The sequence below is a fragment of the Panulirus ornatus genome, chromosome 5, assembly GCF_036320965.1.
Source record: "Panulirus ornatus isolate Po-2019 chromosome 5, ASM3632096v1, whole genome shotgun sequence".
In the NCBI taxonomy this organism is placed as follows: Eukaryota; Metazoa; Arthropoda; class Malacostraca; order Decapoda; family Palinuridae; genus Panulirus; species Panulirus ornatus.
In genome coordinates, this window is record NC_092228.1 from 13,129,973 (window position 1) to 13,146,911 (window position 16,939).

The window sequence follows — 16,939 nt, forward strand, 5'->3', positions numbered from 1 at the left end:
AAAAAGGCAGACAACTTGAGGGATGAAGTAGACATGGAGGTATGATAGCAGCAAAATGTCATAATGAACATTCAAGGCATCCTGACTCTTGAAAGAGTTATACCTTTGGGTGGTTAGCCAAATGCTGTAACCTTTGAGCAAGTTGCTGAGGTGTATAATGGCGGGCATTGATGTAAGAGTGTGGAGGGAGCAGGACAGAATAATCGGCCTCTCCTAAAACTACTGGAACCAAGGGGTAGTATAGCAGGTTGTATAACTTTTCTGTTACATAGTCTTTGCACAAGGCATTCTCAAATGCCAGATAGAAGAGATAATTCTGTCCTGCGTATCGCATGCAGGGTTCCTCATCAATTCTGTATCCCTGGTGGGTATACAAGGAATGTCCACACTTCTTGTCCCCACACTTGCCGTAAACATCAATTGGGGCATATGTCTTTAACGCTTCAATATACTTTAGCCTGCCACTGTCATCATGGCAATTAGAGACAAATGCGACAGCAAGTTTTCGTGTATTGCTATTCTGTCGTAATTCGGGTTGACGACGCCATGTTGGAGGTAGTAAACTTGCATCTTTGCCACGACGAACAATGAAGCCATGCAGCAGCAAGATGTCAGAGTCTTGACGGTAGTGCATTGTCCGATTGAAGATACCATTAAGAGACTTGTAATCATTATAAAACATTACATTTCCCTTTAAGTGTGTCTCTGGTTCAAACATAATCCAGGGCTGAGATGGGTCACGTGTACCCAAGTCTTTTGACAGTGTATCTGGGCTTTCTACACTTAGTAAGTGTATCAGTACAGCATCCGCAGTCTTCACCTGTGTGTAAAAGGAGCACTTCAGTTGTTATGACATAAATCTACAGTAATGTCAAACAAACAGTATCATAATTATTGAGCATGTTATCAAAGAGAATTTTTTAACTTGATATGCCTTTCTGTATTGATTTGCTGTTCTTCATCATTTATTCCCTAATCTCAAACAATAGAGAAGTATTTAGCCCCTAAACAGTGGTATACCATACCATGTTCAATCCTGTCTGTGAGAAAACAAGTCAGTATGATAGATTTGAAAGCAAAAGTAAAAAAAAAAATCAGAAAACATAATTACCTTTGTTATGGTCTGGTCCAGTGTTAAGTGAGTGGGAGACAAAGTTTGGATGATGTATATGACAGCTTTTTAATGAGAGGAGAAGTTTACTTACCTCTTACTCACCTTACCATTTTCCCAATATCCCTCTTTTTAAGTATAGTCACCTCTCCAAATACAAATGAGGTTTATGGACCCAATGGCAGTCCTTGTGTTTTGAGGGAGCATGCTTTTGAACTTGAGCATGGGCTTGCTACTCTGTCACAGTTCTTACTAAAGAACAACTTTTCTTTCATCCTTGAAAGGGTAACCAGTCTAACTATCAATCTGTTGCTTTGACTTAATATTTCCCTATTTTGATCTTGATATTTTAAATAGAAATAGTCTTTGAGAGTGATGTTGTTAACATGATAAAAGGCTTACTTGGCTGATGTTTGGAGTGATAGTACAAGGGAGTGGACATTGGCCATCCATGATGTCTAACATGTGCATGTAATACCAGTCAACATCTACATACATCTTGTTGACATACATGACTACATTTGGAATGTGACCAGACCTAAATCTGAAACATAAAGATAATTAGTACATTAGGATGATGCAGGCGACTTAATGATAATATCCATGCATGGGGCATTAAGAGAGTAGGATTGAATGATAGCAATGCACTGATGAGCCACACTGTATGCATATGATATTATTCATTAAGCTTATTCAGAAATGGAGTTGCATAGCATGTTCGGTCACCTTAATGGTGTTTGCAGGAGGATGTTGAGTCTAAATGCAAATAAAAGCAATACTCTTGTTTTAAAAAGAGGTAACTTATCACAGTTTTATCAGTTGGATGAAATTGTAAATAAGTTTAATTATATAGGGAACATGATTAGTAAGGATGATGGAATACTGAAGTCGAGAGCAGAGTTATGCAAAGGGGAAGAATTAAAGGTGTAGAGAAAGCTCAGCAAAATAGAAAGATTTTTGGGGAAACTTGGGCTTGAATTTTGAAAATTTTTAAATTATCCCAAAATATTTAAGCTTCTTACATCAGAGGCAAGTACTATTAGCATGTTAAAGATATCGTATGTCAATACAGATTTCAAACTCCTACAAAAGAGAGAGCTAGTTGTCATATGTGTATTTTTCTTCCACTTTCCTGTCTCAAACAAAATGTAAATGATAATGTTTGTATTTCTTTACATGTCATCAGCATTTACATATGTTGGAAATGTCAGTGCCACCATACTTAGAAGGAAACTTGTTTTATTGAATTGGAGCTGTGTAGACTTAAGATGGGAGTTCTGGTAGATAGTATCATCTGTCATAACTTAGGGCAATCTTCATTTGTTTTACGGTATGTCATTGTTCTAAGTTACATCTTTACACCGTAAAAGAAAGGAAACCTGTTGACAACCTGCTGGTCGGATGAGTGGAGATGTTAGATTTAAGGATTATTGGTTGTTTCCTTGATAAAGGCTCTTCGTAAAAGATGCTGTGAAGCATAAGCCCAAACTGTTAATGGTGGTGTTTTTCAGTTTTCTAGATCACTTATAAATTAAGTCATGAATTTTGGAAATTCTAGAAGAAATAATCTAGAATTGCATTTAACCCCCAATAACGAATGTTCACATGAATTAGGACATTGACTCTGATTACGAAGTTTATGTACACAGAGATATGATACATGATAGTAAGAGCAGAAGTTATGGCCTTGCAGACTTTGCAGTATAGTCAAGAGAAGCTAAGGTAATTCTGAAACATGGAGTGCCCCAAGGGAGATATTGTTTCATTTACATAAAGAATCCCATAATGTAGACAACTGTGAAATACTCAAGATTAACTAAAGGAAAGGCCTTATACGGAAGAGAAGGGTTATGTAGAGGTTGTCTGAGCTAGAGGCATGTGCAAAAGGACTGTTCTAACGAAAAAATTGCACTCACTGATAAGCTACATTCTTCATCACTTTATGATGGTACATTTATGAAACTAAGAGTCAGAAAGAAATGTAAAAATGAAGACAGCTGTTGAGAGTCTGAAGAAGGCTGTGGAAAAGACTTTAGTGTCCTATAGAATAAACTTATGTTAACCTAAAAATGTTCATGCAAGATATGGTACTCATTCTATAATAATGCCAGTTTGGATATATCATGAGAGTTACCTTGATGGTAAGTTACTGATGACCAGTCAGTTGCCCATTTTGTTTGATACCACACTCTAAACTATGGAACAGAATTAAAGAAGGCAACAACAGAAGACACAGAAAAAGTGCCAAATGTGTAAATACTGAACATGAGATTAAAGAAGGAAGTTTCAGACAGTAACAGAAGCCAAGGCAAAAAAGCCATGACTTTTGCTCATTTTTCTCCATGGTGTAAATCACTGACTTAATGATAAGCAAACGTGCAGCAACTGCTGCCAATTAGCTACAAGTTAAACACTGAAGAATTTTCAGTTTTGTCTTGAAGGTTTTTTCTTGCTCTCTTGGAAGTAGATTTTGCTGAATGTCAGAGAAAGCTTTTTTGAAACCACTGTTGTCTATAAGATGTAGTTCGAGTACAAATGAACCCAAACAACTTATTGTTACTTGGAATAGAATGGGTCTTATGTTTCCACATGTATAGCCTCAAAGGAGATGAGAGGGGCTGGTAGTATAGACTCACCCACTGCACCCATCCACAAGTACTCTAATGTATGCCTTGAGGTTTGCTCTTGCTATAAGTTTGCTTGCTAATTACTACTTTTGCAGATGTAGTTTTTTGTTTTCAGCTTGACTTCTGCAACTGTACTTTTATGTGTTGCCCTTCCCGCCCTCAGATAAATTCGGAGGTGTGCTTTTTTTGGTATACAGAAATGCCTTGTCACTAGCAACTATAATTAGCATTAGGAAAAAATGTTACTGTCAGGTACCCATATAACATGGGGAAAAAGTATGGCCCTGTCCCCTCCAACTGTGTTCGGTTGATTTCTGCAACTTACTGTGCAGCCACGTGTGCTTGGCCCAACAAATTGGTGGTTGGCTCTAGGGCACTAATCATGTCAAAATTGATTTCGTGGATGTTGAACATTATTTCGGTCAAAGTAAGAAAGTTATTTTGTTTGTGATGTAGAGGAAATAAGAATGGAATGTTCTAGAACAAGTAGTGGCAGGCTTTTATGAAGATGGCCTAGGTCATTGTGGAGTGAATAAAATTTGAATATTGTGTGTATCTAAAAATTATGTAATTTAAACAATGAATAAGCAACATATCTGAAATTTATATAAATATGCCATATGTAAGAATCCTGTGATGTGTAGTGAAACATTTTATGAGTTCATTTTCTATTATTCACTGGGTGTCATGTTACAAAGATTTTCAAATATGTGAAGTATTTTACCATTATAAAATGAAAATATGTACATGTTTGAGTAGCAGAACCTAAACATGTAGGTCAGTGGGGTGCCAAGGAGATGACATAATCTGTCATGTCAGCTGTGATAATGCAGCAAGCACTTTACTGGAAAGTACATGAACTTTAAATGTCTGCACAGCACCAAATAAGGCAAGCTTGCTCTTTTTTTACCTTCACTTTTCATGTAATGTCTGTCTATCTATCTATATCTCTGATGCCCATGCCCTCTAGGAACTCCTGTCAAGGAGGTGGCGACAGCAAAGGTCTCCACTTATCCCTGTCCTTACATTCCTCCCTCCCATACTTTTCTTGATATTTCCTATTAGGTGATGACTAAAATATTATTTTGGCTTTTGATAAACCCCCACACTGAGGCTGCCTTAATGTCGTCAGTCTTTATGTGTTACATATAATATGGTGAATTGGTAGAGCACTATAGTAAGTATGCATGAACATTTGTTATTTCCTCACCTGTCTCTCTTTGGTTGAATATTATTTAGTTTTACAACTGACCCACCAAATGACACAAATGACATAAAATTGGATTTTTGGTGAATCTTTAAAACTGATGAGTGATATAGCATTTGTCAGAATGTGAGCATAATTTTTTTGGATAATTTGATGTTAATTATCAGAACATAAGAGCAAGTTTTTTCAATGATACTGTAAGCATCTTTTGAGTGATAGTGTTAGCTGCTGATTTTATATGCATCTCTTCTAAAGTCATACCTAAAGAGGCAGTGTAGGAGTAAGCTATCATGGCAGACAGTGGCACATTGTTTTCTAGTTGAGGAAGAATTATGAAAGGATGGTGACTGGTACCTGCGTTGTGGTTGCTGGACATAGGAGTGCTCAGATGCCTTCTGGTAAGCCTCCAACACTGGAGCAAAAAAAGCATCCTTGAATTCATCAGCTGCATATGGAAAAAGGTAAAGAACTGATTAGATGCTGTATATGTGTGATACAACTATCCTTCACCCTGCCGCTGAATCATAGGGTGGGGTAGGGGGCGAGAATTCTGGGAGCGTTGAAGAATGTGTGGAAGTCGAGAACATTATCTTGGAAAGCAAAAATGGGTATGTTTGAAGGAATAGTGGTTCCAACAATGTTGTATGGTTGCGAGGCGTGGGCTATGGATAGAGTTGTGAGCAGGAGGATGGATGTGCTGGAAATGAGATGCTTGAGGACAATGTGTGGTGTGAGGTGGTTTGATCGAGTAAGTAACGTAAGGGTAAGAGAGATGTGTGGAAATAAAAAGAGCGTGGTTGAGAGAGCAGAAGAGGGTGTTTTGAAATGGTTTGGGCACATGGAGAGAATGAGTGAGGAAAGATTGACCAAGAGGATATATGTGTCGGAGGTGGAGGGAACGAGGAGAAGAGGGAGACCAAATTGGAGGTGGAAAGATGGAGTGAAAAGGATTTCGTGTGATCGGGGCCTGAACATGCAGGAGGGTGAAAGGAGGGCAAGAAATAGAGCGAATTGGAGTGATGTGGTATACAGGGGTTGACGTGCTGTCAGTGGATTGAACCAAGGCATGTGAAGCGTCCGGGGTAAACCATGGAAAGCTGTGTAGGTATGTATATTTGCGTGTGTGGACGTGTGTATGTACATGTGTATGGGGGGGGGGGGGCCATTTCTTTCGTCTGTTTCCTTGCGCTACCTCGCAAACGCGGGAGACAGCGACAAAGTATAAAAAAAAAAAAAAAAATATATATATATATATATATATATATATATATATATATATATATATATATATATATATATAAATGATATAAATGTAGCATTTATGGATCTGGAGAAGGCATATGATAGAGTTGATAGAGATGCTCTGTGGAAGGTATTAAGAATATATGGTGTGGGAGGAAAGTTGTTAGAAGCAGTGAAAAGTTTTTATCGAGGATGTAAGGCAAGTGTACGTGTAGGAAGAGAGGAAAGTGATTGGTTCTCAGTGAATGTAGGTTTGCGGCAGGGGTGTGTGATGTCTCCATGGTTGTTTAATTTGTTTATGGATGGGGTTGTTAGGGAGGTAAATGCAAGAGTTTTGGAAAGAGGGGCAAGTATGAAGTCTGTTGGGGATGAGAGAGCTTGGGAAGTGAGTCAGTTGTTGTTCGCTGATGATACAGCGCTGGTGGCTGATTCATGTGAGAAACTGCAGAAGCTGGTGACTGAGTTTGGTAAAGTGTGTGGAAGAAGAAAGTTAAGAGTAAATGTGAATAAGAGCAAGGTTATTAGGTACAGTAGGGTTGAGGGTAAAGTCAATTGGGAGGTGAGTTTGAATGGAGAAAAACTGGAGGAAGTGAAGTGTTTTAGATATCTGGGAGTGGATCTGGCAGTGGATGGCACCATGGAAGCGGAAGTGGATCATAGGGTGGGGGAGGGGGCGAAAATTCTGGGGGCCTTGAAGAATGTGTGGAAGTCGAGAACATTATCTCGGAAGGCAAAAATGGGTATGTTTGAAGGAATAGTGGTTCCAACAATGTTGTATGGTTGCGAGGTGTGGGCTATGGATAGAGTTGTGCGCAGGAGGATGGATGTGCTGGAAATGAGATGTTTGAGGACAATGTGTGGTGTGAGGTGGTTTGATCGAGTGAGTAACGTAAGGGTAAGAGAGATGTGTGGAAATAAAAAGAGCGTGGTTGAGAGAGCAGAAGAGGGTGTTTTGAAGTGGTTTGGGCACATGGAGAGAATGAGTGAGGAAAGATTCACTAAGAGGATATATGTGTCGGAGGTGGAGGGAACGAGGAGAAGAGGGAGACCAAATTGGAGGTGGAAAGATGGAGTGAAAAAGATTTTGTGTGATCGGGGCCTGAACATGCAGGAGGGTGAAAGGAGGGCAAGGAATAGAGTGAATTGGAGCGATGTGGTATACCGGGGTTGACGTGCTGTCAGTGGATTGAATCAAGGCATGTGAAGCGTCTGGGGTAAACCATGGAAAGCTGTGTAGGTATGTATATTTGCGTGTGTGGACGTATGTATATACATGTGTATGGCGGGGGGGGGGTTGGGCCATTTCTTTCGTCTGTTTCCTTGCACTACCTCGCAAACGCGGGAGACAGCGACAAAGTAAAAAAAAAAAAAATATATATATATATATATATATATATATATATATATATATATATATATATATATATATGTGTGTGTGTGTGTGTGTGTGTGTGTGTGGCAATAAAAAGAGCGTGGTTGAGAGAGCAGAAGAGGGTGTGTTGAAATGGTTTGGACACATGAAAAGAAAGAGTGAGGGAAGATTGACAAAGAAGATATATGTGTCAGAGGTGGAGGGAAGTATGAGATCAAATTGGAGGTGGAAGGATGGAGTGAAAAAGATTTTGAGTGATCGGGACCTGAACATACAGGAGGGTGAAAGGCATGCAAAGTATAGAGTGAACTGGAAATATGTGGTATACCAGGGTCAACATGCTGTCAGGGCATGTGAGGAGTCTGGGGTAAACCATAGAAAGGTCTGTAGGGCCTGGATGTGGAAAGGGAGCTATGGTTTTGGTGCATTACACATGACAGCTAGAGACTGAGTGTAAGTGAATGTGGCCTTTTTTGTCTGTTCCTGACGCTGCCTTGTGGAGGGGGGATGCTATTTCGTGTGTTGCAGGGTGGAGACGGGGATGGATGAAGGCAGCAAGTATGGATATGTACATATGTATATGTCTGTGCATGTATATGTATGTATACAGTGAAATGTATATATGCTTGTGTGGGCATTTATGTATATACATGTGTATGTGGGTGGGTTGGGCCATTCCTTGTCTGTTTTCTTGCACTACCTCGCTAACACAGGAGATGACGGTTAAGTATGATACATGTTTATTTATTATACTTTGTCGCTGTCTCCCGCGTTAGCAAGATAGCGCAAGGAAACAGACGAAAGAATGGCCCAACCCACCCACATACACATGTATATACATACATGTCCACACACGCACATATACATACCTATACATCTCAACGTATACATATATATATACACACAGACATATACATATATACACATGTACATGATTCATAGTCTGCCCTTATTCATTCCCGTCACCACCTCGCCATACATGAAAAATGATAACCCCCTTCCCCCGTATGTGTGCGAGGTAGCGCTAGGAAAGGACAACAAAGGCCACATTTGTTCACACTCAGTCTCTAGCTGTCATGCATAATGCATCGAAACCACAGCTCCCTTTCCACACCCAGGCCCCACAAAACTTTCCATGGTTTACCCCGGATGCTTTACATGCCCTGGTTCAATCCATTGACAGCACATCAACCCTGGCATACCACATCGTTCCAATTCACTCTATTGTGTGTATATGTGCATGTGTGGGCGTTTGTGTATATACATGTGTACGTAGGGGGGGTTGGGCTATTTCTCGTGTGTTTCCTTGCACTACCTCGCTGATGCAGGAGACGGCGATTAAGTAGAATAATAATGATTATATATATATATATATATATATATATATATATATATATATATATATATATATTTTTTTTTTTTTTTTTTTTTTTATACTTTGTCGCTGTCTCCCGCGTTTGCGAGGTAGCGCAAGGAAACAGACGAAAGAAATGGCCCAACCCTCCCCATACACATGTACATACACACGTCCACACACGCAAATATACATACCTACACAGCTTTCCATGGTTTACCCCGGACGCTTCACATGCCTTGATTCAATCCACTGACAGCACGTCAACCCCTGTATACCACATCGCTCCAATTCACTCTATTCCTTGCCCTCCTTTCACCCTCCTGCATGTTCAGGCCCCGATCACACAAAATCCTCTTCACTCCATCTTTCTACCTCCCATTTGGTCTCCCTCTTCTCCTCGTTCCCTCCACCTCCGACACATATATCCTCTTGGTCAATCTTTCCTCACTCATTCTCTCCATGTGCCCAAACCACTTCAAAACACCCTCTTCTGCTCTCTCAACCACGCTCTTTTTATTTCCACACATCTCTCTCACCCTTACGTTACTTACTCGATCAAACCACCTCACACCACACATTGTCCTCAAACATCTCATTTCCAGCACATCCATCCTCCTGCGCACAACTCTATCCATAGCCCACGCCTCGCAACCATACAACATTGTTGGAACTACTATTCCTTCAAACATACCCATTTTTGCTTTCCGGGATAATGTTCTCGACTTCCACACATTTTTCAAGGCTCCCAAAATTTTCGCCCCCTCCCCCACCCTATGATCCACTTCCGCTTCCATGGTTCCATCCGCTGACAGATCCACTCCCAGATATCTAAAACACTTCACTTCCTCCAGTTTTTCTCCATTCAAACTCACCTCCCAATTGACTTGACCCTCAACCCTACTGTACCTAATAACCTTGCTCTTATTCACATTTACTCTTAACTTTCTTCTTCCACACACTTTACCAAACTCCGTCACCAGCTTCTGCAGTTTCTCACATGAATCCGCCACCAGCGCTGTATCATCAGTGTCGGGATTCATAGTATGGCAGTTTCCAGTCTTTGTTAAATGATTTTATGAATTATTTGTGCTTAAAACATGTCTTCACTCTAAAGATATTTCAATTAATCAGAAATGGTCAGCATATAACAATATCTTATCAAAGATATTTGCTTAATTTCCAGTGCAAGAAGCTGAAATAATTGGGGGATTTCATGTTCATTTTGGGAACATATCTTAATTTCTTGTGTTTGAATAAAGCCATGTGAGTGTCTGAGTTGACACGTGCTCATTGGCAGTAGAATACTGTGTTAACCTCACCAAAAAGAGGGGTATCCATGAAGAGTCATCCCCTTTGGCCATCATAAATCGTATGAGAAAGGCAAATTCTTTTTTCCAGGACTGTGACATTACAGCAACCTGTCCAGGCCTATGTCTTCATGGAAGAGAAATGAGGCAAGAATAGTGACCTTCTACTCATATTCATTTATACTGACTGACAGGTACTGTGTAGGTCAGCTGGATGTCAGCTTGCAGTGTCTTCACTTTCTTATCTTTCATTCCAAGGGAATGGTAAATGGTAGTTTTGTCTTTTTTTTTGATTTTCTGTGACATGAATCTTGAGTAGTTTTGTTGTATCTCAAGAATGACTGTACATGAGGGCAACACTGGCATTATCTGCCACAAATATAAATATGTCTTAAACTTTGTTGTGACAGCAATCTGAACCAGTTTTTTTTCTTGTTTTTCACTTACTTCATTTTAGAGTCATCCTAGACATTTTCATTTAGAAAAAGTATGTATATCAATGAAAGCTCAAAATGACTAGAGTGTGTGTGTGTGTGAGTAATGTATTCAAGTAGTGGATTAATAGTTGGTGGTAAAGAGCTGGAATTCAAGGGAAAGTGCACCTGATATTGTTGAATTTGTGGAAACGTAGCATACCAGAGAGATGGGTGTGTGTGAATTTGAGTATGCCACTGTCAGTGAGGATGGTCCAGAATGGGAGTTTGTTGTCATCAGAGGTAGGTCTTTTCTCTAGTTTGGATTAGGTTTTCCTTTAGTCTCACTTCCTTCAAATGGCTGTGTTTTCATATGCTCCTATTGTTCAAAGTGAGAAATGTAGGTTTTGAAGGATGATTAAACATTTTTCTTCCATAAGCAGTCTGTGAGCATCCATTTATTTTCCTTACCCTTCCTTACTCATTTCCCCTTTTTGAAAATCCAAATTTTGATTCCAAACATTAATAGACTCAAGGAAGAGTCATTATCTAACAGTGAAGGAATGTGAGTGGAAAGTCACAGGTCTCAACCTCACCTTTGTGTCCTGACAGTATTGACCTGGATGGGTTGCTGTATTGACAATGCGTCCTGCCATTTTCATGTTTTATGATAGTTTAAGTGGGTATATCTTTGTATATTCATCTGATATTTTGGAATTAAATAGTGTTTTAGCCCCCCTACCCAGCAAAAGCTTGCTCAGGTGCTAATAAGGCATTTATTTTGGTGGAGAAGTGGTTTTTCTCCTTCAAAAACATACATTTCTAGGTAGGTCTTAAAGCATTACTAATTTGTATATACTATGAAAATAGAAAATGCCAGATAGATTTTTGCAAAGCATGGGGAGAGACAAAGAATATATATGTATGCACATGACCAAAGTTAATGAAGGAGAAATAGAGAGGAATCATTTGCTTTAGTTTTAAGATTGAAGAAAAACACATTATTAAGATATGCAGATTTCCCAGGAAACATGGTTTGCAAGAATAATTGTGCTCAGTTCACTTTACTGTACAGGAAGAAAATACACATTTTACATGTTTGAATCAGAGAAAGGAATACAACATTATCAAACTCGGCCTAATGTGGTTATGCCAAGAGTGAAAAGTCACCTCTAACAAAGACAATCTCTTCAAAGACCTTCTCACTCCAAAGGAGTCCATACTTTGTCAGATGCCAATTGTAGTACATGCTTGAAACTTAAGAGCCCCTGGAAAAGAGATTCTTAGATCATTTGATAATTAGAATGAAAACAGAGAGGAATGCTTGAATTATGTACCTGAATATGAGGAAGTGTCTGGATGTGAGGAAGAGCTCTTGTGTCTTCTACTGTAAGGGTACATTATCCTCTGGCAGTGATCACTTTGGTTGATGATGTGTTGCAGTCTGAGGGTTGAAAAGTTATTGTTGATTGATACTGGTATTCCATTATATTTTCAGTGATGGAATATTTGTGGACATTACCATAATTTTTCATATTGCTGAGAGAATATTTTAGCCTGACGGGGATGATTGCCATCAGAAATGATTGATGCTGTTAATATACTATTGTCTGAAAGATGGTTATATCTTATCTTAAATAATGATAATTCTGTATTGCAGTCCAGATGAGGTATCATTTTTTATTTGGTGAGATCTCAAATGGTAAGTCCCTCTTTTATTCTGTACATATAAATATTTTCACCCCAGCTCAAGTATCAAAAGCTAAGCATACATAGATAACATTCATATAGTATAAGATTTTTCATTCTTTACTTGTGTTGCTACAATTTCATTGATCTATCAACTTATCCTCTACAAGTAATGATGATGATGCAAAAAGTTATAAAAATATTTTCTTTATTCTGATGTCTGAAGAAAAAGTTAATATTCTGTGTTGAGTAAACCAGATTAGATTGGGCTATATATTTATTGATTAATTAAAAAGCCACCCTAACCCACAGAAATCTACAAGAAACAGAGTGAATTGGAATGATGTATACCGGGGTCTACGTGCTGTCAATGGACTGAACCATGGCATGTGAAATGCCTTGGATAAACCATGGAAAGGTCTGTGTGAGCTGTGGTTTCGGTACATTACACATGACAGATAGAGAGATGAGTGTGAATTAATGTGGCTTTTTTTGTCTGTTTTCCTGGCGCTACCTTGCTGAAGCAGGGGGTAGCGATGCTGTTTCCTGTGGGGCAGGGTAGCACCAGGAATGGATGAAGGCAAATAGGTATGAATATAAACATTTGTATGCGTGATTCATGGTGAGGTGCCTGAGGATTGGCAGAATGCTTGCATAGTTCCATTGTACAAAGGCAAAGGGGTTAAGAGTGAGTGCTCAAATTACAGAGGTATAAGTTTGTTGAGTATTCCTGGTAAATTATATGGGAGAGTATTGACTGAGAGGGTGAAGGCATGTACAGAGCATCAGATTGGGGAAGAGCAGTGTGGTTTCAGAAGTGGTAGAGGATGTGTGGATCAGGTGTTTGCTTTGAAGAATGTATGTGAGAATTACTTAGAAAAGCAAATGGATTTGTATGTAGCATTTATGGATTTGGAGAAGGCATATGATAGAGTTGATAGAGATGCTCTGTGGAAGGTATTGAGAATATATGGTGTGGGAGGCAAGTTGTTAGAAGCAGTGAAAAGTTTTTATCGAGGGTGTAAGGCATGTGTACGTGTAGGAAGAGAGGAAAGTGATTGGTTCTCAGTAAATGTAGGTTTGCGGCAGGGGTGTGTGATGTCTCCATGGTTGTTTAATTTGTTTATGGATGGGGTTGTTAGGGAGGTGAATGCAAGAGTCTTGGAAAGAGGGGCAAGTATGCAGTCTGTTGTGGATGAGAGAGCTTGGGAAGTGAGTCAGTTGTTGTTCGCTGATGATACAGCACTGGTGGCTGATTCATGTGAGAAACTGCACATACACATGTATATACATACATTTCCACACACGCAAATATACATACCTGTACATCTCAACGTATACATATATATACACACACAGACATATACATATATACACATGTACATAATTCATATTTGTCTGCCCTTATTGTATATATATATATAATATTATGTAGAAATAAATTGGCAAATGCCTCTGTGGTGTTAGAAAGTGAGCTCCACACTGATTTGGATGAGAATGAAAGTAGACTATGAGAGATATGTGATCATCAGTGGAAATATTGGAAGGAGCTGAAAGTGGGTGATTTCAGTGCCCTTTTATTACCTAATATCACATATTGTCGTCAAACAATCAATTTCCAATACATCCACCCTCCTCTGCACATTCTCATATACAGCCAATGCCATGCATCCATACCTTCAAACAGCCATTTTTGCTTTCCCATATGATGACCTCTCTTTCTAAACATTCTTCAAAGCTCATAGAACGTTCACTCCTTCGCCATTCTTATGACTCAGTTCTGCTTCCATGATTCCATATGCTGCCATGTCCATTCTCAGGTATAATGAAAACTCACATCCTGTCCCTGCTAAACCTTGCTTTTTTCACATTTACTCTCATCTTTCTCCTTTCACACATTCTTCCAAACTCAGACACTAATTTTAGCAGTTTCTCAAAGACAGTGCTTTATTACAGTGAGAGGATAAAGACCACAAAATTTGCCCGCTGTGGAAGAGAGAAGAGTAAAGGGTAACATGATCTCAACCTTCAAATTTCTAAACCTATTTGAGGTCCAAAGATAGAGGAACAAGAGACCATAGCAAGAAGGTAAGCTTGTTTAAAAATGTTAGAAAAGATTTGAAGTACTTTTTTAATGTCAAAGTAGTGGATGTATGGAATTGTTAATTGTAAAGGTTTACTGAAATTTTGAAAGGTATGTAGTATCAGGGAAAGTTTAAGAGATGGAGGCCTACAGATTTAAAACTTCCTTCCCATACCGTACAAATAAGCGAAAAAACAAGAAAAACAAGGACTTAGGTCATTCTTACGTAAGGCCAGCCTTGGATTTAAGAGTTGTTTAGGCTTTTTTCTATTTATGTATTTCTTCCATTGACATATGATATTTAAAAGCGGATGGAGTACTCTGACTTAAGTAATGAGAATGCAAAGGATGATATAGATCAGTTTTTAATGTCACAAGTAAAGACAGCTGCAGTGCATTATCAAGACCAGATAAATATAGTTCAAGTGCATTGTAGAGGTTTTTATGTTAAAGCTTGATTACAAAACAGTATTTAAAAAGCAGTGACATGATAAAGAACATTACAGAGAGTGATTAAGCCAAATAAGATACTTTAATTGAAGACCACTGCTTAGTATGATGGAAACTGAATATAGTCTCTTGCCATCCACTCTGAATAATGATGGACTGAAACTGAGATTTGCCTTTATGCAAAATCATTCTTGGTGACACTACCAGTTTTATTCTGTTGAACAACTTACCTGAGTATGATAAATATTGTAAGAGCCATTAGGCCCAAACACCACAGTGGGATTAAGGACTGCATTTTGGAGATGATGGTAACGACTAGGCAAGGTATGTGGTGCTGGTTGCTGCTGCTAGGTATTAGGTGGTGTTGTGGTGGTTGTTGGTATATTGATGCTAGAACTGTAACAGTTGCTACTACTAGTGTAGATGGTGTGCCATAATAGACTCTGATACTGTGATAGGTGCAGGTCCTATGGTAGAAAGATTGTGGTCTAGTCACTTGTCCTGTGGTCGTTGATAGATATGATTGTTATTGGTACTGTGGCTGTAGTAGTTGTTGTGGCCCCTGTTGTTACTGCAATAATTTTGGAGTTGTGGCAAATGTTGATGGTGATGAGGAAGGTAGTAGGACTGTATATTTATTGCCAGTGTTCTGGATACTGAGTAATTGAAAGTTGATAATACTATGGTGGCTAATATTGTGGTAGTATTGATGCTTTAGTTGTTGCTGGTACAGTCTATGGTACTTTGATGTTCTGACTTTTCTTGGTGCTTTGGTAGTTATTATGGTAGTGTTGTTGATACAGTAACTGATACTGCTCAGTGACGTGGTTACGGTAAATGATGGGGTACATGTAGGTGGTTGTTCATGCCGTAACAGAAGTTGGGGATTCGGTAGTTGCTTGCTTCATGGTAGCTTATGATGTGATAAATGCTGATAGTACAATACTGTGAAAGTTACTGGTGCTGTAGAAGCTTGTAGTGTTGTAACTGTTTGTACTTTTGCAGGTGCTTGTACCTTGGTTGTTTCGTTGGTGTGGCAGTTTTGTTGTAGTTTTAACTCTCGTTAGAACTGTGGTATTACTGCAATTAGGATGTTTTCTAGTGCTCTGGGATACCTTTTGGTTCATAGAAAGTTGGTATTGTTTGGTACTTGCTTGTGTGGTAGTGGTAGGTATCATAAACAATGCTTTGTTTTTAATTTTTCTGTCTCCTGGAATTTCATGTTTTGGTATGTACCGGTGCTGTGGTGATTGGTAATGTTATGGTGGTTCCTTTTGAGTTATTATCTGGTAGTGCAGTAAATGGTGAGGTGTTGGCTGCTAGTGCTGTGGTATGTTAGAGATTTGATAGATGCTGGCACTGGGGTAGCTGCTGGTGCCACATGAAACAGGACTGCCAACAACAGATGACACCTTCCTTGACCTGTGAAAATAAGAATACTCTTTTCATTTACCAGCCAACTAGTTCGCCATGCAAAGTCATACCTTACAAATGCATATTAGGTCAGAACTAAACCAAGGCGACATGCTTTGTTTATCTGAGTGTGGCAAATTCTGAAACAAAATTGTTTAGTAGTCATGAAAAGACATTTGTTGATAGGATTTAAAAAAAAAAACACCAAATTTTGATTCGGGTGACATGAGTGTTATATGCTGCCCATCTAAAAACGTGTTTGGTTGTCTGGAGGGACATTCCCCTACATCGTGTTCAGCTGGTTTTGTATTACAGATAGATATTTCCCTTCCATATTGAGAAGGAAAACTTTTTGACAGAAGATTGACATTGGCCCCCCTCATGCTGAAAACCTTACAAATATAAAAGTAATTCTAAAGGTAGTGCCGCGACAACTGAGGAGCAGATAGGAAAATTATTTCGAGGTTATACGATTCATTATTTTTTATTTCATTGAAACCACCATTGTTGCCACATTATTCGTTGGCCACTGGCAACATCCAAAGAATCCCGTTTGCATTACTTTTTTGCACTCATTATTCCTTGTCACTGGCCCCTTTTTCAGCGTACAGCACCACAAGCTGTTCCCCTTGTTCGTGCATCGGTAGCCCCATACCCCCTCAATAATT

The 16,939-nt window shown here is 39.1% G+C and overlaps 1 protein-coding gene and 1 long non-coding RNA gene across 4 annotated transcripts in view; one reads left to right on the forward strand and one right to left on the reverse strand.

Annotated features, from left to right (window-relative positions):
* Positions 1–16,939, reverse strand: part of LOC139748576 (alpha-(1,3)-fucosyltransferase C-like) — a 17,770-nt gene continuing 831 nt past the window's right edge. The window contains exons 2-6 of the mRNA XM_071661620.1: positions 15,089–16,280; positions 11,974–12,080; positions 5,300–5,390; positions 1,514–1,655; positions 1–820 (exon numbers count right to left, since the gene is read on the reverse strand). Of these exons, the coding sequence (XP_071517721.1) occupies positions 98–820; positions 1,514–1,655; positions 5,300–5,390; positions 11,974–12,080; positions 15,089–15,153 (1,128 nt within the window). The 5' untranslated portion in view covers positions 15,154–16,280 and the 3' untranslated portion in view covers positions 1–97. The remainder of the gene's footprint in view (positions 821–1,513; positions 1,656–5,299; positions 5,391–11,973; positions 12,081–15,088; positions 16,281–16,939) is intronic.
* The window catches only part of LOC139748577 (uncharacterized), a 22,544-nt gene continuing 15,506 nt past the window's right edge, over positions 9,902–16,939 (forward strand). Inside the window, exons 1-2 of one of the 3 annotated variants that reach the window (XR_011712774.1) lie at positions 9,902–12,743; positions 14,282–14,413. This is a non-coding gene — a long non-coding RNA (uncharacterized lncRNA). The remainder of the gene's footprint in view (positions 12,744–14,281; positions 14,414–16,939) is intronic. The other 2 variants (XR_011712773.1, XR_011712772.1) reach the window with 2 other exon arrangements.